The 24,245-nt window shown below is 36.5% G+C and overlaps 1 protein-coding gene and 1 pseudogene across 1 annotated transcript; both read right to left on the bottom strand.

Moving 5' to 3' along the window:
* Window positions 1–3,980: 3,980 nt before the first annotated feature.
* LOC131597496 (uncharacterized) lies at window positions 3,981–5,719 on the bottom strand. The gene is made up of 2 exons (XM_058870193.1): window positions 5,053–5,719; window positions 3,981–4,111 (listed from the first exon to the last, which is right to left on the bottom strand). The coding sequence occupies exons 1-2, from the start codon at window positions 5,717–5,719 to the stop codon at window positions 3,981–3,983; spliced, it is 798 nt and encodes a 265-aa protein (XP_058726176.1).
* Window positions 5,719–23,908, bottom strand: LOC131645019 (uncharacterized; annotated as a pseudogene).
* Window positions 23,909–24,245: the final 337 nt, after the last annotated feature.

Here is a 24,245-nt window from a genome sequence, read left to right as displayed (position 1 = left end):
GAAACAAGTTTTTGAGAGCTCAAATGGATTTCATGCACATCCATATATCTCAAAGTACCATCATACAAATTTTCAAACTTCAATTCACTCAGACGCACCGTCAGCAGCTCAAACAGTCAACAGACGACCCGTTTGACCAAAAAAGTCAACAGACGGTCAAAAATGAAATTTTTTGTCAAAGTCCATATTTTGTCAAAAGATTCATCATTTGATCATTGGATGATCATAATTCATCAAGGAAAGATCAAAAATCAACAAAACCCTAAGATTCAAAATTAGGGTTTTTGCCTGAAAAGTCAACTCAACTTTGACTGATCATAACTCTCTCATCCTTCATCCAAAAAATTCAAACCAAAGCTCATTTTGAAGGAAATTCAATTATCTTTCAAATGCCATTGATCCCATGGTCATTGGATTCACCATTTGAAAAATATGATCAAAGACATTACAGGTCATTTTCAAAGTCAACAAAAAGACACTTTTTTCAAAAGGACACACAAGGAGCATCAAAAATCATTTTGACATGAGACCAAAGGAATTGGTTAGAGGACTCTTTGAGGTTTCCAAAAAGTGCAAGATCTCCTTCATATGACAAAAATTGAGGGATTTACACCTTGTTGAAGTTGGCTAAAATTTGGAAAATGCATAAAACCAACATTGCTCAAAAATGTATTTTTTCCAAATGGGGCCAAGTTTTCATGGTTCAAGCATCATTTCCATAATATTATGGGCCTCCCACGACCAAGACCAAGCCCATAACATTTTTCTCCATTTTTTGATTTAATTTTATCATTTAAGATTAAATTAAAAAGGAAAAAAAGAAAGGATAAAGCATAGCTTATTTTCTAAGCTAAAGTCTCCACATGGGACTTAATTATGCAGCAAGGAAGGTGCAAAGCAAGTCTATGGCAAGAGTGTGGAAAAATGAAGCAATGGTTGCTTGAATTTTAAGTTTGAAAGTCAAGATTCCAACAAAGACAATTAAGGCTTCTTAGCTTAGTTTTTAAGCACTCCATGGCTTATATAAAGGCTAGCATACTCCAACAACAAGAGGAGAACGAAATCATAGCCCAAGCATAGCATAGAAACATCATAATTCTCACAAAAATCTCCAAACTATGTAATTTTCATTTTCATATTTCCAATCAATATCAATACAAAATAATCATTCAAATCATCCTTTGAGGTCACATAGAGTAAGATTGGTGCACTAAACAAGTCCCTTAATACTTTAAACACGTGTATCATAATCTTCATGCTCATAACTTCATAACTTTCGTTTTTTCAAATTTTCACGTGAAACAACTTAATCTAATCTTTGATTTAAGTTCCTGACATCATTTAGAGTAGATTCAATGTAGATCATGCAAGGTTTCACGCCTCTAACACAATCCACCATTATTGGGTGTCCAAACTTGAAAAGCTTCGAGTTGCCTCTTCCAAGCACTTTTAACAAAAACTAATGCCACTAATGAACTCAGGGGGTCTTACTTAGGCCATCTGGGTTGTTTGCAAGAATTTATTTCCTTGTTTTTGCAGGTTTTAAAAAGCATGAAAAAAGAAGCGAAATTCGCAGGTAAAGTCGCAGCTGTTTCTGAAGCAAAATCCGCAGGAAATAGGTTAGGGATGATGAATAGTGCATGTGGAAAGTTTGACCGCTCGCGTGGCACTTTCCCTTCCTCTCATTCGCTGGTCAATTGCACGTGGGTCCCAGTCTGGATAATATATTCCTCTTGAATTCAACGCATGTCACCCATCATCATAGCATGTTCCCTCACCTTTACAGCCATCAGATCATGGTCTTGACAAATCCAACGCATCAAAACACACGTCCATAACATGGACATCACTTAATTTTCACACCTGATTACTATCCTTTTTATTTTCTATTTTTTATTTTTAATTTCTTTGCAAAATTAATTAAAAATAGTTTTAAAAATCCAAAAAATACACAAAAAATATTTTTAGACTTCTAAAATAATATATTATTTTCTGAAATAAAAATATTTTATTTTTCTTCATAATTTCAATATTTTGCATAATTAATTAGTATATATTTATATATTTGCTTTTTAATTATTCTAACCAATCAAAAAATCATTAAAAAAATTGTTCTTTATATAAAATATTGTTTATATATTATAAACTAATTTTGTACATATTTTGAATAATTTTCTCTTTAAGTTTTAATTATTTGTATAATTATTTGCATAATTATGTTTTAATTAACTTAAATCAATTTCAAATCAATTCCAAAAATTCCAAAAAAATTAGTTTTGTTTTAAAATTAATTGACAAATATTTTGTACATATTTTAAACTTAATTTCTAGGTTTAAATATATTTTCATCTTTTTTCCTTCATTTTAATTTAATTAATCATGCATTAATTATAATTAAAATCCATCATAAAAAATCCAAAAACATGCCTTCTATTTTTCTTGCAATTTAAATTCCTAGATAAATGTATAGGATGTCAAATTCATGTAAATAGGCTAGTTTACATTTCCTGCACAATCGATGTAATAGCGTAGATTTACTTTCCGCACTTTACATTTCCGCATTTTAATTTCCAGCACATATAAACTGCGTGTATGTCAAAGATAAAATTGAACCGTTAGATCACTAACTTCAAAGATAAAATATCTGAATACAAACACAATCACACTTGCACCTTTTAAGGTAATCCCTTCTAATTCTTTTCAAAATCAAAATCAAAATTCTACTGTTTCGAGTACAAAATCGAACCTTTTGTTTGTATCCGGTGAAAGGATAGATTTTTAAAGGAAATAGGATAAAGACCTTACAACTCAAGGTAGACCTCCTAGTTTGCTTGCTCAAATCAAAACAAACAAAATTCTCATACACTGTTGTTTTTCAAAACAAAACTTTCAAAAAAGACAATACTTTGTATACATCCAAACACGGATTATTACAAAGTTAACGTTCTTTTCAAAACATCTTTCGAAAGATAAACAAGCATTTTGTATACATCCACACACGGATCATTACAAAATTCAATTTACAAAAGTATTTGAAACCACATATGAGCATTCTAAAGCAATTGAAAAGTGATCGAAAAACAAGTGAGCTAAGCAAACTTAAGAGCCCATGGATAACCATGGATACAAAGGGTGCTAACACCTTCCTTTTGTATAACCTACCCCCTTACCCAGAATTTCTTAAAGGTCTTTTTTCTGTTTCTTTTATAAACCTTTCCTTAATTGGATAAAATAAAAGGTCGGTGGCGACTCTGTGAATTTTCAAAATGCGAAAGCATTAAGCGATAAAAAAGAGTCAGTTCACGTATCTCTCCAGAACAGAGGTATGGCCCGGAATTAAAAAACGGAGGTCCACAGGCACCCCTCCCATGACTGGGGTATATGCGGGTCCAGGTGGGGCTGGAGGGGGAATCAACAATCCGAAGCGGTCAATCACTCCAAAGAGGAAGCTAGTAATGACCAAGGAAGTTGGGATCTGAAAGCTCACGGTCCTGCGGGAGTAGGTCGTCTTCGGATCCTGTCCTACGATGGTAGTAGTCTCTAACACGTTCCCGGAGAACGTGAGTCGTCTTGAGGCCGGGTCAAATCCCCAGGACGTGTCTGTCCATGCTTCAGGGAAAGTAAGTTTCGTCGTCCTCGACGGCGACATCTCGTTGTATCTTGGGAGTGACATGATCTATTGGCATATTTCCCACACAAACCACTAAAAGGGTCATCAATCCAAAAATAACAAATATACAAGAGCGGAGCAACAAGCAAAAACAGAGGATACATTATACATGGCTAGAGATCTCATTCTAACACATGTATATACACATTTATAACAATAATACATATAGCATAATTAAGACTCATTCCTAATGCAATATCTATAAGTCGATGCATATGATTCCGAAATATCAATCCCATCGCAAAGGGTCGTGGTATCGCTTTAAGATTTAGCACCACTAAGGTGATAGGTACCTACCCATCAATCAAAATCAATGATCCACATCGGGATAAGGTGGTTCCCTCTCGGACACACACCTCGTGCCACCTCTCCGGTGTGCACCTCGTGACTCCTCTCCAGTAGCCACGTAACCATGAAATGTATGTGCATACAATTCTCCATCTATGAATTTCAACATATGGGTAACATCCCCATATGTAATAACTTACCTCATGCATCAAAATTTCGTACAAATATATTTATATAACATTTACCCACCTTCACAAGTATTCACCTTCAAAATAAACACGTAAGCAGATACATAGCATATATATATTTTTATTTTTGAGAGAAATATATAAAATAGAGAGATGCCCTTACAAATACAACTTTAGTGGGAAATGAAATTCTGTTAGAATCTGTTGGTCGTACTTGCACCTTAGCTGGAAGTGTGTAGTTGGAGATTGTTGTACAATTTGAAAACATACAAATACCTCATAGCCTTATGTACCATCTTGGCAATAGTCATATCAGCAAAAAATTCTACACGTTATTACGATATGATACAATATTACTTGCCGACATAAAATCATCATTAGCCATCACTTCATAATTTAATTATTCTCATCATCATTATTCATCCCTAGCAGTAGATATCTTTCCCGACAATATTTTGTTTTGTTTTACATTATAAGTGCAACTTCCGGTGTTACGTGACACTAATAAAAATGTCCGAAATAATTTTTGCCGATACTGAACCCTTTTTTCCGGTTATTCTATACTGCAATATATATATATATATATAAATATGTTGAGGAAAAATAAAAGTTTATTATTTTTATTATTATTATCTTTTTACTATTCTATCGAAATTAATTTTGTGGTTCTGTCGGTAAAGTTTAATAAAAAAAATTGTTTTAAAAAATTAAAGCGGCTAATTTTACCGAACATTAAAGAGACTGAATTCGAGATTTTTAAGAAACATATGTCTTGAACTTGTAATGAAATAAAATTCTAAGATTTTATTAGTATAAATACTATTTAACTATATATTTAATCAAAAATATATTATAGAGGTGCGAATATTCTATAATTTTAAAATATTAATTTATTTTTAAAATTACGGGCCTTACAATACTCCCCCCTAAAAGAGTTTCGTCCTCGAATATACGTGTCTGTAAACAATTCTGGGTATTTCTCTCGGATTTCACTCTCAAGTTCCCAAGTTGCATCACCAGTGGCATGGTTCCAAATTATTTTTACTAACGGAATTTCCTTATTCCTTAGCAGCTTCATTTTCCTATCCTCGATCCTAACGGGTATTGCTTTGAATGATAAGTTGTCTTTAAGCTGAATGGTGTCTGGTTTGATTACGTGAGAAGGGTCTGGAATGTACTTCCGTAGTTGTGAGACATGAAACACATCATGTATGCCAGATAAAAAGGGCGGTAATGCAATTCGGTAAGCCACAGGTCCAATTTTTGAAGTTATTTGATAGGGCCCAATAAACTTTGGAGTTAACTTACGTGTTTTGATTGCTCTCCCCACTCCCGTGGTAGGTGTGACATGGAGGAACACATGGTCTCCCTCTTCAAAATCCAACGGCCTACGTCTTTTGTCGGCGTAGCTTTTTTTACGGTCTTGTGAAGCTTTCATCTTTTCCTTAATGTTCTTAACCTTTTCTGTAATCTGATGAACCATTTCTGGACCTACAATCATACTTTCACCATCTTGATACCAACATGATGGCGTCTGACATTTTCGCCCATATAGAGCTTCAAATGGAGCCATTCCGATGCTAGTATAAATACTGTTGTTGTAGGTGAATTCAATTGAGGTACCCCATGTAGTTTAACAATCTCGAAAATGTAAATTTCTGTTAACATGGCTACATTATAGGTTGTTCTCACAGGTAAGAAATGAGAAGACTTGGTCAGATGGTCGACAATTACCCAAATGGAGTCATGCATCCTTCGAGTTTTTGGCAATCCAGTGATAAAATTCATTGAAATGCTATCCCACTTCCACTCAGGAACATCTAAAGATTACAACATTCCTGCTGGTCTTTGGTGTTCCACTTTTGCTTTTTGGCAAGTCAAACATGACACTACATAATCTACCACCTCCTTCTTCATTCCTGGCCACCAATAGTTGTCTCAAATCTTTATACATCTTTGTTGCTCCAGGGTGAATGCTAAGTTTTCTCTTGTGAGCTTCCTCTAAAATTAGCATCCTTATCCCCGCAACATTGGGTACACATATTCTTTCGTTGTACCTTAAGATGTTATCGGGTCCTACTTTGAAACCGGGTGCTTTTCCTTGTACCATCAATTCTCTTTTCTCTTCCAAGAGCGGATCATTCTGATAGTTTCGAATATCTTCCAACAATCCATTTGAGATCTTGATCATTCCACATTGAAGAGTTCCTTGTCCCAATTTTACGTCTAGGTGCATGTCTCTGAAAGTTTCCCAAAGCTCTTGTTGTTAGGCCATTAGTGATGCTGTCGCAAGAACATCTTTCCTACTCAATGCATCTGCCACCACGTTTGCTTTTCCTGGGTGATATTGTAATGTGAAATCGTAGTCCTTCAAGGTTTCCATCCACCTCCTTTGTCTCATGTTTAATTCCTTCTGATCAAACAAATACTTCAAACTCTTATGATCGCTGAATACTGTGAACATGCACCCATAGAGATAATGACGCCAAATCTTTAGCGCAAAAACCACAGCTGCAAGCTCCAAATCATGAGTGGGATAATTTCTTTCGTGAGTCTTCAATTGTCTCGAAGCATATGCTACCGCCTTTCAGTTTTGCATCAGCACCTACCCCAATCTTTGATGAGATGCATCGCAATAAACTTCGTATGGCTCCTCAGGTTGCGGCAGGATCAGAATAAGCGAAGTTGTAAGTTTCTTCTTTACCAATTGAAAGTTGACTTCACACTTCTCAGTCCAGGCAAAAGGTTGATCCTTTCTAGTTAGTTGAGTCAATAGAGCTACTATCTTTGCGAATCCCTCAATGAATCATCGGTAGTATCCGGCGAATCCTACGAAACTCCTTATATCAGTGACTGTCTGAGGCTGTTTCCATGCGAGCACGGTTTCAATCTTCGCTGGATCTACAGAAATTCCTTCCTTTGATATGAAGTGTCCTAAGAAATTTACCTTTTCTAGCCAGAATTCACATTTGGACGGATTAGCATATAACTTCTTTTCACGCAGGATTTGTAACACTTGACGTAGATGCTCTTCATGTTCCTTTTTACTTCGAGAGTAAACAAGGATATCATCAATGAATACAACAATGAATTTGACTAGAAATGGGTGGAAAATTCGGTTCATGTAATCCATAAAAATAGCAGGTGCATTAGTCACTCCAAACGGCATGACTAGGTACTCATAATGTCCATAATGAGTCCTGAATGCAGTCTTTGGTATGTCTTCTTCTCTTACTCTGATCTGATGATAGCCGAACTTCAAATCAATCTTAGAAAATACGGATGCTCCTTTAAGTTGATCCATCAAGTTGTCAATGCGAGGTAAGGGGTATCGATTCTTCATAGTCACTTTGTTAAGTTTCCTGTAGTCCACACATAGTCGGGAATGCCCGTCCTTTTTCTTTACCAAAAGTACTGGAGCTCCCCATGGGGAAACACTTTGCCTGATGAGTCCTTTCTCCATGAAGTCTTCCAATTGTTCTTTAAGTTCTTGGAGTTCCTTTGGCGCCATTCGATATGGTGCAATGGAAATGGGTCCAGTTCCCAGGTGTAAGTCAATGAAGAATTCAATGTCTCTTACAGGTGGTAAACCAGGAATCTCATTGGGAAACACATCAAGAAAGTCTTGAGTAACTAACATGTCTTCAATCTTGAATTCGGAAATCACTTCTATATTAGAAAGTATTGAAAGGTCAAAAGATCCATTCTTTAGAGAACCTTTGAGTTTGTTAGCTGATAGGTATTTGATAACCCCGGGCGCAGGCAAAATAACCAACTTCCGAGCACAATCTAACATAACATAATGAAATGACATCCAATCCATTCTAAGAATAATCTCGAGAGATTGTAGGGGTAAACATATTAGGTTAACTAGGAATTCTCTCTCTTGAACCACTACTTTACATAATAAACATGCAGTGTTCACAGTTAGAACCTTAGCAGGGGTAGACACTACCAAGTCGAAAGGTAATGGGGTTACTATCATTTTCAGTCGATCAACGCAATCCTAGGATATGAATGAATGCGTTGCCCCAGAATTAAAAAGTGCAGTTAAAATGGTACCTTCAATTTCGCAATTCCCCTGGATCAAGTTGTTGGTCGGAGATTTTCCCTCTGCACCCATGCAATACACTCGCCCTTGAGCAGTTGGTCGGGCGGTTCTAACAGCATTAACAGCTAACTCTGCTTTTGGAGTTCCGCAATCCTTCGCCATATGACCCCGTTTGTTGCATTTGAAGCAGGTAGGACCCCTATTAGGGCATTCATTCGCATAATGCCCACCTTCATCACACTGGTAACAACGTACCCCTGGGGCAGCTTGAGTTCCTCCTCCTTTCGTGTTATGATTTTCTGTTTGTTGAGGTCCTCGGTTGTTATAGTGTGGTCGTTGGTATGGCCGCATTAGTTGTTTATTATACGTCCTTGATTCTGTAAATTTTGACGATTAGGTCCTCCAGAGTTCTGGACCGCCCCGCGATTTATCCTCTTATTCTTCATTTCCTCCACCTCTCTGCATTTCTCCACCAATGGTTGAAAACGTTGTATCCCTAAGGGTACCACTGAGTCTTGTAGTTCGTACTTAAGTCCTTCTTGGAAACGGTGACACATGTAGACTTCATCCACTCCTTTCCTGAAGAATCGAAAATATCTGGATAAGGTCTCAAACTTGGCGGCATATTCTCCTACAGTCATACCCCCTTGTCGAAGTTTCAGAAAATCGTCTCCCAATTTGGTCCTCGCACTTATGGGAAAGTATTTGTCTAGGAACTTTGTCTTAAAGGCTTTCCAATTCACTTCTTCATGTGCGCCCTCCATCATCAATCTAGTGCTTCTCCACCAATACTCTGCATCGCCTAAGAGAAGATACGCGACATACAACACCCTTGCCCCTGGAGGACAATTGATTACCTCAAATATATTTTCAATTTCTTGTAACCATAAGTCAGCCTTCTCGGGAGTAAGATCTCCTTGTGAATACAAGACCACATCTCACAAAGATGTTTTTGATTCATGGCAAACTCAACAAGCATACAAGCAACAAGGCACAAGCAGAAGAACTCAAAGAAAAGCAAGCATTGGTCACTCATGACAGAGCAGGTCGACCTACTATGCATATAGGTCGACTCAACACAAGCAAAATAAGAGGAACTCAGAAAAACAGCAGTCAGGTCGACCTACTCCCAACACAGGTCGACCTAAAATGAAGAAATTTACATATCATTCTGCTAGGTCGACCTACACAACAACTAGGTCGACCTAATCTGAAGAAAGGTTCCCAAAACGCATCTGAAGTGGATTCTGGTCGACCTACTTCTTTAACAGGTCGACCTAACTGGGAACAAATGACATCCAAAGGATATGCAGCTCTGTTAGGTCAACCTAAGCACTACAAGAGGTCGACCTATCTGATCAAAAATCCCAAAATCTCTGGTTTTCTCTGCTCCAACTGATAAGCTCTCATATATATTGTCCAAGGTTCATTATTACTTCTCAACACCAACAACTGAAAGATACACAAAGGCTTCTCATCTTCGTTCTTCATCATCTCCAACACAATTACACATAATCATTCTTGTGTTGAGGGTTAGTGATCGAGTTCGATAACGTCCATGGAATGGAATTGAAGATTCCTAGTGGGTGAAGATTTGTGGGGTTTTTGGTGAATAAAATCTGAGGGTTTTGTCATCCAAGATAGGTGAATTTTGGGGGTTTTTATCAAGAAGCTTCATCAAGGATCCAGCTGAGTGTGAAGATTGACGAACAAGTGTTCGAGCAATTCAAGACACTGCAGAAAGGGATCAAAGTGAAGCTCTTGGAAGACCTTGATCTGGCTCAAGATTAAGTGGGAAGAAGATTCAAAGGATCGACAAATTTGGTTTATTGTTTATCGCTTTGTTATCTTCTTTGTATAAACTGCTTTCAACATTAATGGAATATTTCCCAATTTCAGTTTGGAATTGGGGGCAGACGTAGTCGTAGCGAGGACGATCGACGAACTGCCTAAACAAATATCGTGTTCTTGTCGCTTTTATCTTTTTATTTACGTTCTGTTCATATTTGGTTATAATAGCAAATTGATCAACGATTCAAGTGTTAAAATTGTGAATTAAGAACTTGTATAAACATCACAATTCATCACACATTGAATCACTATCAATTTGATCATTATCACCAAGTGTTTGTGTTTTCGCTTCTTTCACTATTACTGCATTGCAAACATCGTTCATCATATAAGAAGTTAATCGATTTTCATTAGAGCGACATATTGATTCTATAGGGTATTCTCTTATCGTTTATCTCAAGCTATTTAGTGGTTTTAACACATATACAATCGTTTCAATAGTGGTTCGGAATAGACGCGAGTCGATTCAGAACCGCTTTCGCTTAAAGTTCAATTAACTACGAAAAACTCTGTGAGATCTATTCACCCCCCCTCTAGATCCTTAGGCCAGCGTCTAACAAGTGGCATCAAGAGCTCTGGTTTATTCCGTGCTACGTGAAACACTTATTGGAAAGATGGCTTCCGGACCTAAAGGGGCTCACAATAGAGCTCCAGTTTTCAACGGTGAAAACTATGGCTATTGGAAGGATTGTATGTGTGTCCACATCAATGCAATTGATAGGAACATCTGGACAGCTATTGTCAATGGTCCCTTTCAGATCACCATGACAAATGCAGCTGGTGCAGTTGTTCCAAAACCAGAAAATACTTGGGATGCTGAAGATGAAAAGAGATATGGATACGATTGGAAAGCGAGAAACATTCTAATCTCAGCTCTAGGAGTTGATGAATACTATTGAGTTTCCCATTGTAGATCCGCTAAAGCTATGTGGGACACATTGCAAGTTGCCCACGAGGGAACGGATGATGTCAAACTAGCTAGAATCAATACGTTAACTCAAGAATTTGAACTCTTCCACATGGAAGATGGTGAATCCATCGAAAACATGCAGAAGAGATTCGTTCACTTGAAAAATCGTTTAAATTCTTTTGATAGACCTGTTTCCAATGCAGTTGCTACTAACAAAATCTTAAGATGTTTGAACAGGGAATGGCAACCCAAGGTTACAGCAATAAAGGAAGCAAATGATCTAAACACCTTAGACATTACCACTCTATTTGGCAAACTAGAGGAACATGAACAACACCTTAAATGCCTTGACATGCATGAGAAAAGGGCAAAGAAAGAAAAGAACATGGAGAAAGAGGTAGAGAAGAAGTCAATAGCTCTAAAGGCTTCAAGTTCCAAGACCTCAAGACAAGAGCTAGAGGATAGTGATACAAGTGATGACGAAGACTCCGATGATGAGGAAATGGGACTGTTTGTGCGAAGATACAACAAATATCTAAAGAAAAATGGAGCAAAGCATTCTGACAAAGGCTTGATCAACTATAGAAGGCAATCAAACAAGTTCAAACAAGATGACAACAACAAAGGAAAAATCAAAGGCCCTTGCTTTAATTGTGGGAAAGTCGGTCACTACAAACCGGATTGTCCATATCTTAAGAAGGAAAAAGAGAAGAACCAAAGCAAAGGTCATAACAAATCTAAAAGAGCCTACATAGCATGGGAAAGTGATTCATCTAGTGAAAGCTCATCAAGCGATGAAGAAGAATCAGCAAACTTATGCCTTATGGCTCATCAACACAAGAAAAAGAAAGCTGTAAGTCATCTTAAACCTGAACTCATAGATAAGGTATCTCATTCTCAACTAAAACTTGCTTTTGAAGAATTACATAGAGATGCAATTGAAGCTTTCAAACTTTTGGCCTCAAATAAGAAAATCTTTTCATATCTTGAATCAAAAGTTGAGAAAACCGAAAAGGATATGGAAGCTTTAAAACAATCTATGCTAGACATTCAAAAGGATAAAGTTGAAATAGATCCTACATCATGGTTTGGTTGTGAGACATGTCACATTTGGCAAAAAGAAGTGAGAGATCTAAAAGCCAAATTAGACAAGGCTCTACAACCAAAAGTGACTTTTGCGGTTGATCCAAATAAGTTCAAAAGATCGTATACTCCTTTATATAGTAAATACACTTTTGTACCAAAAGTATCAACTAGCAAAACAGCATATTCTCATCATATTACCTGTCATTATTGTTGCAAAAAGGGTCATACCATTGAAAAATGCAAATTTAGGAGGATTTTAGTTCCTAAAGGAGTATTCCAATGGTTTCCCAAGTGCAACAAATTATGTACTCACTACCAAGGACCCAATGAAAATTGGGGACCTCCCTCTCTAAATTAATTTTGCAGGAAAAGTGTCTTGACATTGCCGAAAGGTTGTGGTTCCTTGATAGCGGATGTTCAAGACACATGACGGGAGACATATCTCTTTTCGTTGAGTTTCACGCAAAGAAAAAGGGGTATGTCACCTATGGAGATAACAATCGGGGAGCCATACTTGGTAAAGGAAGTGTAGGTAACCCCTCTACCACTACTATAACTGATGTACTGCTAGTAGAAGGCCTTAAGCATAATCTTTTAAGTATAAGTCAATTGTGCGACAAAGATTTTAAAGTAATGTTTACAAATTCTGGCTGCACAATAGAACATACTAAGAAAAGAGATATTATGTTTAATGGCTTAAGAGTAAACAACATCTATATGCTAAACTTGGATGAGGTATCCAAGTCTAGTACCAAGTGTCTAGTTGCTTTAGGCGAAGACTCATGGCTTTGGCATAGACGTCTCGCCCACATAAATTTTGACTTACTTAATAAAGTTGTCACAAAAGATTTAGTAATCGGCTTACCTAAAATGAAGTTTTCAAAAGATCATCTATGTGATGCTTGTCAAAAGGGAAAGCAAACAAAAATCTCTTTTAAATCAAAGAACGTGGTTTCAACATCACGCCCTCTTGAACTACCTCACATGGATCTTTTTGGCCCTTCAAGGACTAAAAGCATAGGTGGAAACATCTATGGTTTTGTCATTGTCGATGATTAGTCTAGATTTTGTTGGACAATCTTTCTACCTAGTAAGGATCAAACTTTTCCAGCTTTCACACAATTTGCAAGATTATGTCAAAATAAAATGAGCACCAAAATAATTGCAATTCGAAGTGATCACGGTGGAGAGTTTGAAAACTATCTTTTTGAAAAATACTGTGATAAACATGGAATTGAGCATAACTTTTCAGCTCCTAGAACACCACAACAAAACGGTGTGGTTGAACGTAAAAATCAGGTTCTAGAGGAGTTGGCAAGAACAATGCTGAATGAGGGTAGTCTACCTAAGTATTTCTGGGCTGACGCGATTAGCACCGCATGTTATGTTTTGAATAGGATAATAATACGTCCTATACTGAACAAAACTCCCTATGAATTACTAAAAGGTAGAAAACCAAATGTATCTCATCTCCATGTATTCGGTTACAAGTGTTTTGTCTTGAACAATGGTAAGGATAATCTTGGCAAATTCGATGCTAAAGCTGATGAGGGCATCTTCCTTGGTTACTCACAATCTAGCAAAGCATATCGGGTATATAATAAAAGGTTACTTATAGTAAAAGAGTCAGTACACGTGTCTTTTGATGAATCTTATACAAAATATGTCGAGAAAGGTCTTTTGTTTAATGGTGCAGGTCCATCCACTGAAGACATTGTCCAAGATAAGGAAGACGAGAATGAAAATATTGTAAAGAAAGATGCTGAGAAAGAGAAAGATGAGTCTCATGATGAAAGTGAAAAAGAAAGCATCTCAAACAATGAAGAACTTCCTAAGGCCTGAACAAATGTGAAAGACCATCCAATTGACAACATAATAGGAGACATCTCAAAGGGCGTTACAACACGCTCAAAGATAAGTAACTTCTGTCATCATTTTGCTTTTGTTTCACAAGTTGAGCCGAAAAACGCTAAGGACGCATTACTTGATGAGCATTGGCTAATGGCCATGCAAGAAGAATTAAACCAATTTAAACGGAATGATGTTTGGGACTTAGTCCCTCATCCGGGAGATCATCAAGTAATAGGCACTAGATGGGTTTTTCGTAACAAACTTGATGAAAACGGCGTTATTACTAGAAACAAAGCTAGATTAGTTGCCCAAGGTTATAATCAAGAGGAAGGTATTGATTATGAAGAGACATACGCTCATGTAGCACGTCTCGAAGCTATTCGTCTCTTACTTGCCTATGCGTGTTCTAAAGACTTCAAACTATTCCAAATGGATGTTAAAAGTGCCTTTCTAAATGGCTATATAAATGAAGAAGTCTATGTTGCTCAGCCACCCGGCTTTGAGAATTACATGTATCCAACTCATGTTTATAAGCTGAAACGTGCTCTATACGGTCTTAAACAAGCCCCTCGGGCTTGGTACAAACGTTTGAGCAAATTTCTTCTTAGTCAAGGGTACTCTAGGGGTAAAGTTGACACTACTCTCTTTATCAAAAGAAAAGATAAAGATGTTCTCTTAGTCCAAGTTTATGTAGATGATATTATATTTGGATCTACTAATGCAAAACTTGTCAAAGATTTTTCTAAGCTTATGCAGAGTGAATTTGAGATGAGTCTCATGGGTGAGCTAAATTTCTTCCTTGGCCTACAAATCAAGCAACTCAGTCTTGGAACATTTGTAAGTCAAACTAAATACTGTACAGAGCTTCTCAAAAGATTTGGAATGAGTGAAGCGAAGGAGATTGACACACCTATGGCAACAAATACTAACCTAGACAAAGATGAGAAAGGTAAAGAGGTTGATGTGAAATTGTACCGAGGCATGATAGGTTCACTATTGTATCTTACTGCCTCAAGACCAGACATTATGTTTAGTGTGTGTATGTGTGCAAGATATCAATCTTGTCCAAAAGAATCTCACTTAAAAGCTGTCAAAAGAATTCTGAGATATTTACGCGGAACTACTACATATGGCCTATGGTATCCAAAGGGAAATGAGTGCTATTTGGTAGGATTCTCCGACTCAGATTTTGCTGGCTGCAAATCCGATAGAAAAAGCACCAGTGGAACATGTCATCTATTCTCAAATTCGTTGATAAGTTGGCATAGCAAGAAACAAGTATCGGTTGCATTATCTACTGCTGAGGCAGAATATGTAGCTGCCGGAAGCTGTTGTGCGCAGATATTATGGCTCAAGCAACAACTTCTTGACTTTGGTATTAAGCTTGATCGTATACCTATCATGTGCGACAACACAAGTGCCATAAACTTGAGTAAAAATCCTGTCTTACACTCATGAACCAAGCATATTGAAATAAGGCATCACTTCCTAAGAGATCATGTAGAGAAAAGAGACGTTACATTTGAACATGTAGAAAGCAAGAAGCAACTAGCTGACATCTTCACCAAACCTCTAGCAACGGTGCAATACTTCAACATTCGTAGGGAATTACGGATACTCGATATCTCTAATTTGGGCTAATTACGTTTGTTTTTCTATTAATGTTATTCCTTTACTTTATATCTATATTTTTTTTAAGCTAACATTTCTCTTAGTGTAAAGGTAGTTCATTATCAAGCCAGGCATCATTCCACATTGACTAAAGGCTACCACTAAAGTTGACACCTACATATTGAGAAGGCGGTAACGTGATTGTTGTTCACTTCCAAAAATATCATTGATACTATAATATGCTATCAATTAACATGCGTATAGTGACTTCATACATATATCTCTCTTGCTCATGTATGTGTTTCATCTTTAATCATAGCATATCATATTCTAAACATACAAGCAAGTATCTAGACATAAATACATCTCATATAGAGCATTTTCACAAATTTTGGGAATTTAGGTCGACCTAGTCTGCCTTTGAGTCGACCTACACAAGTCATTTTTCAGCATACCAGCCAAAATGCCCAGTTACGTCGACCTACCCTCCCTTTAGGTCGACCTAATCTGCAATTTTTTAAAGGCTTCTCTGTTAGGTCGACCACGCCCTAAATTAGGTCGACCTACTGCTTCAAAAATTCCCAAATTTGGGTCTGTTGGTCGACCCGACCCATCCCCTTTCATACATAACCATTTCCTTTACCTCTTTTGCTCATTTGCATATCACTTGTACGGCCAACCCTAATTCCTCAAGCACAAAATTTGTCACAAATCATCTCTCTCACTCTACTACTCAACAACCATGCCTCCAAAATCAAGAAAGGGAAAGGAAATTGCCTCTGGTTCATCATCTCAACCGGTAAGTGCTCTTGTTCATCCTGATTGTAGGGAAAATTTTGAGAAATGGCAGATGAAAAGAAAAATTGTTAAGCAATATACCTATGATCCAAATCTTGTCAAAAACATGCATATCCCCGATGTCGCTGCTTTGATTGAACATCAAAATATTCATCCCTTAGTGCAATGTGATACTCCGTACTGTGAAAATACCGTCAGGGCTTTCTATGCAGGATTTACAAAAGGGGATGGTTGTAATTTTCGATTCAAAATGGGCTCTAGATCGCATGTTGTTGACAAACGGGCTTGGATTAGTATCTTTGGTCTCAAAATTGTAGGTGATGAATTCTGTATGGAAGACGGGGATGTACCGGGAAACTATGACCATGTGGCCTACATGAAATCTATCCTCAAAGACCCTTCCGTCTTTGACAAACCTAATGAAACAATAACAGCCGGTCACCTGAAGCGAGATCCTAGGCTCCTAAATTGGGTCATCTCAAGAATCATTCGACCAAGAGCAGGAGGGTACTCAAGAATTGAAAGGAATGAAGTTGGGCTCATGTATCTGCTGCAAAACAGAATGCGTATACATTGGCCTTACTTCCTAGCTGCTAAGTTTCATGAGGTCCAACAGAAAACTACTGCCCTGTGTTATGGATCAATCATTCAAACAATTGTCAATCATTTCGGCATGCGGCTTGATCACTTACACTACATCAGCATACACCAATCTCAAGAATTCTCACAAACCACCTTGAATCTTATGGGATACCATTGGAATCCAGTTAGGAAAACCTACTATCTCATTCAAAAGGGAACCGGGAAGATTATTTACAATTATGATGATCCCACGGAGTTTGGAAACAATGCAGGTAATGAAGAAGAAGGACTTGATCAAGACAATGCAAATGATGATGATCATCACATGGAAGATGTTGCACAAGATACGGATGCAAATTGGAGATATGTTCCTCCACAACAAGAGGATATCCCTTGGGGATACACGGCTCCGCCTCCGCCGGATCAAACCAACATCATTTCCATGTTAGAGAATATGCAACTCCTACAACAACAACACTTCGACACACAACAGCTCCAATTCCAACAAATGCAACAGCTCCAACAAGATCGCTATGACAAACAACAAAGACAATATCAATCGTTGTACAGCTTGGTTCAAGACCACAAAAGCGATTTTGAGACTTTTTCCTCTAACTCGACTCTAAGATATAATCAGTTTGAGGAAACGGCATTGCATCGTCATGCCAACATAAGCCAAAGCTTCAACACTCTCAATCTATCTGTGCTTGATTTGTTGGAACAAGTTGAAGAGGATCGTCCTCATACATTTCAAAGAGGAAGAGGAAGAAGGGGCAGGCGTTAGGATGCATTCTCCATCATATCATCATATTATTGCATTTCATTTCATTATCATTATGTTATATTCTTACATATTGTCGTACTGTGCCTTTTTTGTTAGTCTCTTGGATTATCATGTATGTTAAAGTGTACCTTTAAACATGTTTGGCTCTCATGTTATGACTATCTACCTTTTATCTATTATACTATGAATGCTAGCGTTTTATCTATGTTTCTCTTGTTACTCTCCTCTTCTGTTTTCTTGTATCTCTTTTGATGTTGTCAAAGGGGGAGATAGATGCTGAGTGTACGGGGGAGCTCAGCTGAGTGAATAGATGCTGAGTGTACGGGGGAGCTTTTACCACTTAGTGCCAAAGCTTCTACTACCGGTTTTCCATCATCAAAAAGGGGGAGTATGTGAATACAAGACCACATCTCACAAAGATGTTTTTGATTCATGGCAAACTCAACAAGCATACAAGCAACAAGGCACAAGCAGAAGAACTCAAAGAAAAGCAAGCATTGGTCACTCATGACAGAGCAGGTCGACCTACTATGCATATAGGTCGACTCAACACAAGCAAAATAAGAGGAACTCAGAAAAACAGCAGTCAGGTCGACCTACTCCCAACACAGGTCGACCTAAAATGAAGAAATTTACATATCATTCTGCTAGGTCGACCTACACAACAACTAGGTCGACCTAATCTGAAGAAAGGTTCCCAAAACGCATCTGAAGTGGATTCTGGTCGACCTACTTCTTTAACAGGTCAACCTAACTGGGAACAAATGACATCCAAAGGATATGCAGCTCTGTTAGGTCGACCTAAGCACTACAAGAGGTCGACCTATTTGATCAAAAATCCCAAAATCTCTGGTTTTCTCTGCTCCAACTGATAAGCTCTCATATATATTGTCCAAGGTTCATTATTGCTTCTCAACACCAACAACTAAAAGATACACAAAGGCTTCTCATCTTCGTTCTTCATCATCTCCAACACAATTACACATAATCATTCTTGTGTTGAGGGTTAGTGATCGAGTTCGATAACGTCCATGGAACGGAATTGAAGATTCCTAGTGGGTGAAGATTTGTGGGGTTTTTGGTGAATAAAATCTGAGGGTTTTGTCCTCCAAGATAGGTGAATTTTGGGGGTTTTATCAAGAAGCTTCATCAAGGATCCAGCTGAGTGTGAAGATTGAAGAACAAGTGTTCGAGCAATTCAAGACACTGCAGAAAGGGATCAAAGTGAAGCTCTTGGAAGACCTTGATCTGGCTCAAGATTAAGGGGGAAGAAGATTCAAAGGATCGACAAATTTGGTTTATTGTTTATCGCTTTGTTATCTTCTTTGTATAAACTGCTTTCAACATTAATGGAAGATTTCCCAATTTCAGTTTGGAATTGGGGGCAGACGTAGTCGTAGCGAGGACGATCGACGAACTGCCTAAACAAATATCGTGTTCTTGTCGCTTTTATCTTTTTATTTACGTTCTGTTCATATTTGGTTATAATAGCAAATTGATCAACGATTCAAGTGTTAAAATTGTGAATTAAGAACTTGTATAAACATCACAATTCATCACACATTGAATCACTATCAATTTGATCATTATCACCAAGTGTTTGTGTTTTCGCTTCTTTCACTATTACTGCATTGCAAACATCGTTCATCATATAAGAAGTTAATCGATTTTCATTAGAGCGACATATTGATTCTATAGGGTATTCTCTTATCGTTTATCTCAAGCTATTTAGTGGTTTTAACACATATACAATCGTTTCAATAGTGGTTCGGAATAGACGCGAGTCGATTCAGAACCGCTTTCGCTTAAAGTTCAATTAACTACGAAAAACTCTGTGAGATCTATTCACCCCCCCTCTAGATCCTTAGGCCAGCGTCTAACACTCCTTGGAATTTAGGTGGATCGTGGCGGAGAAAATCTGTTAATCCTCTTGATTCTGTGGATCTTATCTCTCTGTCCCGCTTCTCCAAATCTCGAAGGTTCTTAGCAGCAGTTTGAGCGGTGACAGAGGCTGCCATATTGGCCATAGCTTGGGCCATTTGATCCACCTGATGGTTGTTAGTATTGTCACGTCTTGGAGGCATTGTTTTCCTACAACACCAACACCCAATTAGAATTCTCCTTACCTGTTTCAAGAGAACTTCCAATATCTTACTCCTAAATAATGAGTGGATGTCAATTCTTAACTATCCTAAAAATGTGGATATAAGTTCTAAATTTTCTCAAGCATGTGATAATTTTAGAGTACTAAACTCTCAGTCCTCCAGATAACCTAAGCTCTAATACCACTATGTAACACCCCGATTTTTAACAACAAGAGTGAATTAAAAAAATGGATCATTTCCACAACTAAATCAGTTAATGGTTTTCCTTGTGAGAAATAGTGTCCTTTTATTTATTTATTTAAGAATATAGTGTATTTTATATTTAGATTGGTTTTAAGAATTCAAACTAGATTTTATAAAGGGAAATTAGTTAAACTAGATTAAAACTTAATAACCATACTAAGCATAAACTCGACATAGCGTCACAAGATATAAGTACGAATAGTGGTTAGGAAATACAACCCATAAAGTGATAGAATAAAAGTCCCCGGCAGACACTCACGCAGGAGAACAGCCCCAGGAAGAAAATCTCGAGCCACTCATATAGAAACCCGCCATCTAGTACTAAATGCTACTACCGTCTAGTCCCTAACTACGCTGATCTAAATCTATCGACATCCACAATACTCCCCTGCCCCAGCTCCACATAATCCCCTACAGGCGCTCGACAATGTATGATCGGAACCATCCTCGTCGTAGTCATGCTCGGAGGATCATAATCGTCATCGTCCTCTGCTCCATCTATATCATCCTCCAATGATGGCGCGTGTGTCGAATCAAGATGAGGTAACTCGCCCACGGGAAAAATGTCACGAGGAATCATCGAGGGTAGCCCTAACGACATCTCTAAGTTTAAGGGAGGCATAGGTATATCGTGAAAGAATGGCCCCCTCCCATGACTGGGGTATATGCGGGTCCAGGTGGGGCTGGAGGGGGAATCAACAATCCGAAGCGGTCAATCACTCCAAAGAGGAAGCTAGTAATGACCAAGGAAGTTGGGATCTGAAAGCTCACGGTCCTGCGGGAGTAGGTCGTCTTCGGATCCTGTCCTACGATGGTAGTAGTCTCTAACACGTTCCCTGAGAACGTGAGTCGTCTAGAGGCCGGGTCAAATCCCCAGGACGTGTCTGTCCATGCTTCAGGGAAAGTAAGTTCCGTCGTCCTCGACGGCGGCATCTCGTTGTATCCTGGGAGTGACATGATCTATTGGCATATTTCCCACACAAACCACTGAAAGGGTCATCAATCCAAAAATAACAAATATACAAGAGCGGAGCAACAAGCAAAAACAGAGGATACATTATACATGGCTAGAGATCTCATTCTAACACATGTATATACACATTTATAACAATAATACATATAGCATAATTAAGACTCATTCCTAATGCAATGTCTATATGTCGATGCATATGATTCCGGAATATCAATCCCTTTGCAAAGGGTCGTGGTATCGCTTTAAGATTTAGCACCACTAAGGTGATAGGTATCTATCCATCAATCAAACTCAATGATCCACATCGGGATAAGGTGGTTCCCTCTCGGACACACACCTCGTGCCACCTCTCCGGTGTGCACCTCGTGACTCCTCTCTGGTAGCCACGTAACCATGAAATGTATGTGCATACAATTCTCCATCTATGAATTTCAACATATGGGTAACATCCCCATATGTAATAACTTACCTCATGCATCAAAATTTCGTACAAATATATTTATATAACATTTACCCACCTTCACAAGTATTCACCTTCAAAATAAACACGTAAGCATATACATACATACATATATATATATATATATATATATATATATATATATATTTTGAGAGAAATATATAAAATAGAGATATGCCCTTACAAATACAACTTTTGTGGGAAATGAAATTTCGTTAGAATCTGTTGGTCGTACTTGCACCTTAGATGGAAGTGTGTAGTTGGAGATTGTTGTACAATTTGAAAACATACAGATACCTCATAGCCTTATGTACCATCTTGGCAATAGTCATATCAGTAAAAATTTCTAAACGTTGTTTTTACGATATGATACAATATTACATGCCGACATAAAATCATCATTAGCCATCACTTCATAATTTAATTACTCTCATCATCATTATTCATCCTTAGCAGTAGATATCTTTCCCGGCAATATTTTGTTTTAATTTACATTATAAGTGCAACTTCCGGTGTTACGTGACACTGATAAAAATGTCCGAAATAATTTTTGCCGATACTGAACCCTTTTTTCCGGTTATTCTATACTGCAATATATATATATAAAAATATATGTTGAGAAAAAATAAAATTTTATTATTTTTATTATTATTATCTTTTTACTATTCTATCGAAATTATTTTGTGGTTCTGTCGATAAAGTTTAATAAAAAAAATTGTTTTAAAAAATTAAAGCGGCTAATTTTACCGAACATTAAAGAGACTGAATTCGAGATTTTTAAGAAACTTATGTCTTGAACTACTAATGAAATAAAATTCTAAGATTTTATTAGTATAAATACTATTTAACTATATATTTGATCAAAAATATATTATAGAGGTGCGAATATACTATAATTTTAAAATATTAATTTATTTATAAAATTACGGGTCTTACATGGCGCATACACCTTTACGGAGTTCCAAACCTAAACACTTTGGTAAATAATATGAAAACTTAATTTTTTTTTTGTATTTTTTATTAAAAACATGGTTATTTAAAAAAAAAATTCTTTTGATGTTACGTGATACTGTTAAAAGTATTATATATAATTTTTACTGATAAGAAGACTTTTCTCCCATCATTCTATACTATATTACAAAAATGTCGACTGAAAAAATTAAAATTTAATTAATATTATTTTTTATTAATATATAAAAAATTATCTTGTAATTCTATAGTTGGAAACTCGTTACAGATAGAGTTTTTAAAATTTTACGCGGATAAAACCATCGCCTATTAGAGAAATTAGAAATTAGTTCAGATCAAAAAAGTAATTTTATTATATAATCCTATTATAAATAATTTTGTGATTCTACAATTAGAATTTCTTTAGAAACATTGTTTCAAAAATTAATACAGCCAATTTACTGACCATTTGAAATTCAGATTTTTTTTTTTTATATAAATTTATCATGGATCACTTTGGTAAAAAAATCTAAATTTTTTCAATATAACTCAAACATACTAATATAAATACTATTTAATTTTATATCATATTATAAATTATTATAGATGTGTTAATACACTATATTATATTTAAAATATTTATTTATTTTTAAAACTATAGGTTAGCCTTCTAATATCCAAATTTAATATTAAAATTATTTAAGTGCTTAGGTTCATCCCTCAAAAAGCAGAAATTATAATTTTAAATTTTCCTCCTTCAAACTTGGGAGGATAAATCACTCCATATTTGTGTCTTTTTTAGGAAATTGTTATTGTGAGGGAATTTTTCTCCGGCAAATATACTTTTTTTATACAAGAAATTTTGTCTTTGACATAAAACCCTAGATAATATCTTTTGTGTTTTAATTGAAATGCTAGAAAATAATAAAATAATATGTTAGAATACCTTAACGCAGCGCAGTTTAATCAAAGAAATCACAGTTGATATAAAAGCAAACCAATGGGTCAAAATAATCACTTGCCATCCACTTAATAGTTTCTACACCTCCAAAATTTAGAACACTTGCACTGAAAATGGCAAAATAATCACATGTTAGTAAATGGGTTAATATTAAATAAAAATAAATTTTAACTTAACATAAAGAAATTTGGACTCAAGTTCAAAGAAAAAAATTTTTTTGATAAAGTTGCATACTACTTACAGTAATGCACCATACTACTTACAGTATTATCAACTATAAAGTGATTATAGAGAAGCAATAGGGAGAGAGATCAGATACGAGATTGTGAAGAAGAAGTGAAGTTGCATGAGATGAAAGATAATGAATATATATTGTGATTGTGTTCTTCGGTACTCACTTATTCTATTTAAGATGTGGTTGGATTGGACACACAAGTGGTAGGTGAGAGTTTATTAACTTTGGCAAGTAGTTGGTGCTATTTAGAATCGAGTGATGGGATCTCTCAAGTCCTTTATGGTTCCCTTTTCCTATTCATTCACATGCACACTTAACCTATCTGTGTTGATACAATGAAAGATAGTTGCCGACATATTTATTAAAGTGGCTACACGCATTAACACAATAAATAAAAGCAAAATGACATACATGTGTCCGTCTATAATATATGCTGGTAAAAGAAAATTGATATTTCATCTATCGTCTCATTATTAGAAAGAAAAATAAAAACAAAATGTACACTTTTTTAATTGAGTTGATTATGAAATATACAGTGATTTATTTTTAAATATACTTATACAAAAATAAATTGAACCTAAAATTAAGTATATAAAACGTGTTTTGAATAAAAATTATTAATTTTGCACTTGTCAAAAAAAAGTTACAAA

Source organism: Vicia villosa, linkage group LG1 (assembly GCF_029867415.1).
Source record: "Vicia villosa cultivar HV-30 ecotype Madison, WI linkage group LG1, Vvil1.0, whole genome shotgun sequence".
Lineage (NCBI taxonomy): Eukaryota > Viridiplantae > Streptophyta > Magnoliopsida > Fabales > Fabaceae > Vicia > Vicia villosa.
Note: the sequence above shows the minus strand (reverse complement) of the source record. Positions and strands in the feature narration are given on the sequence as shown.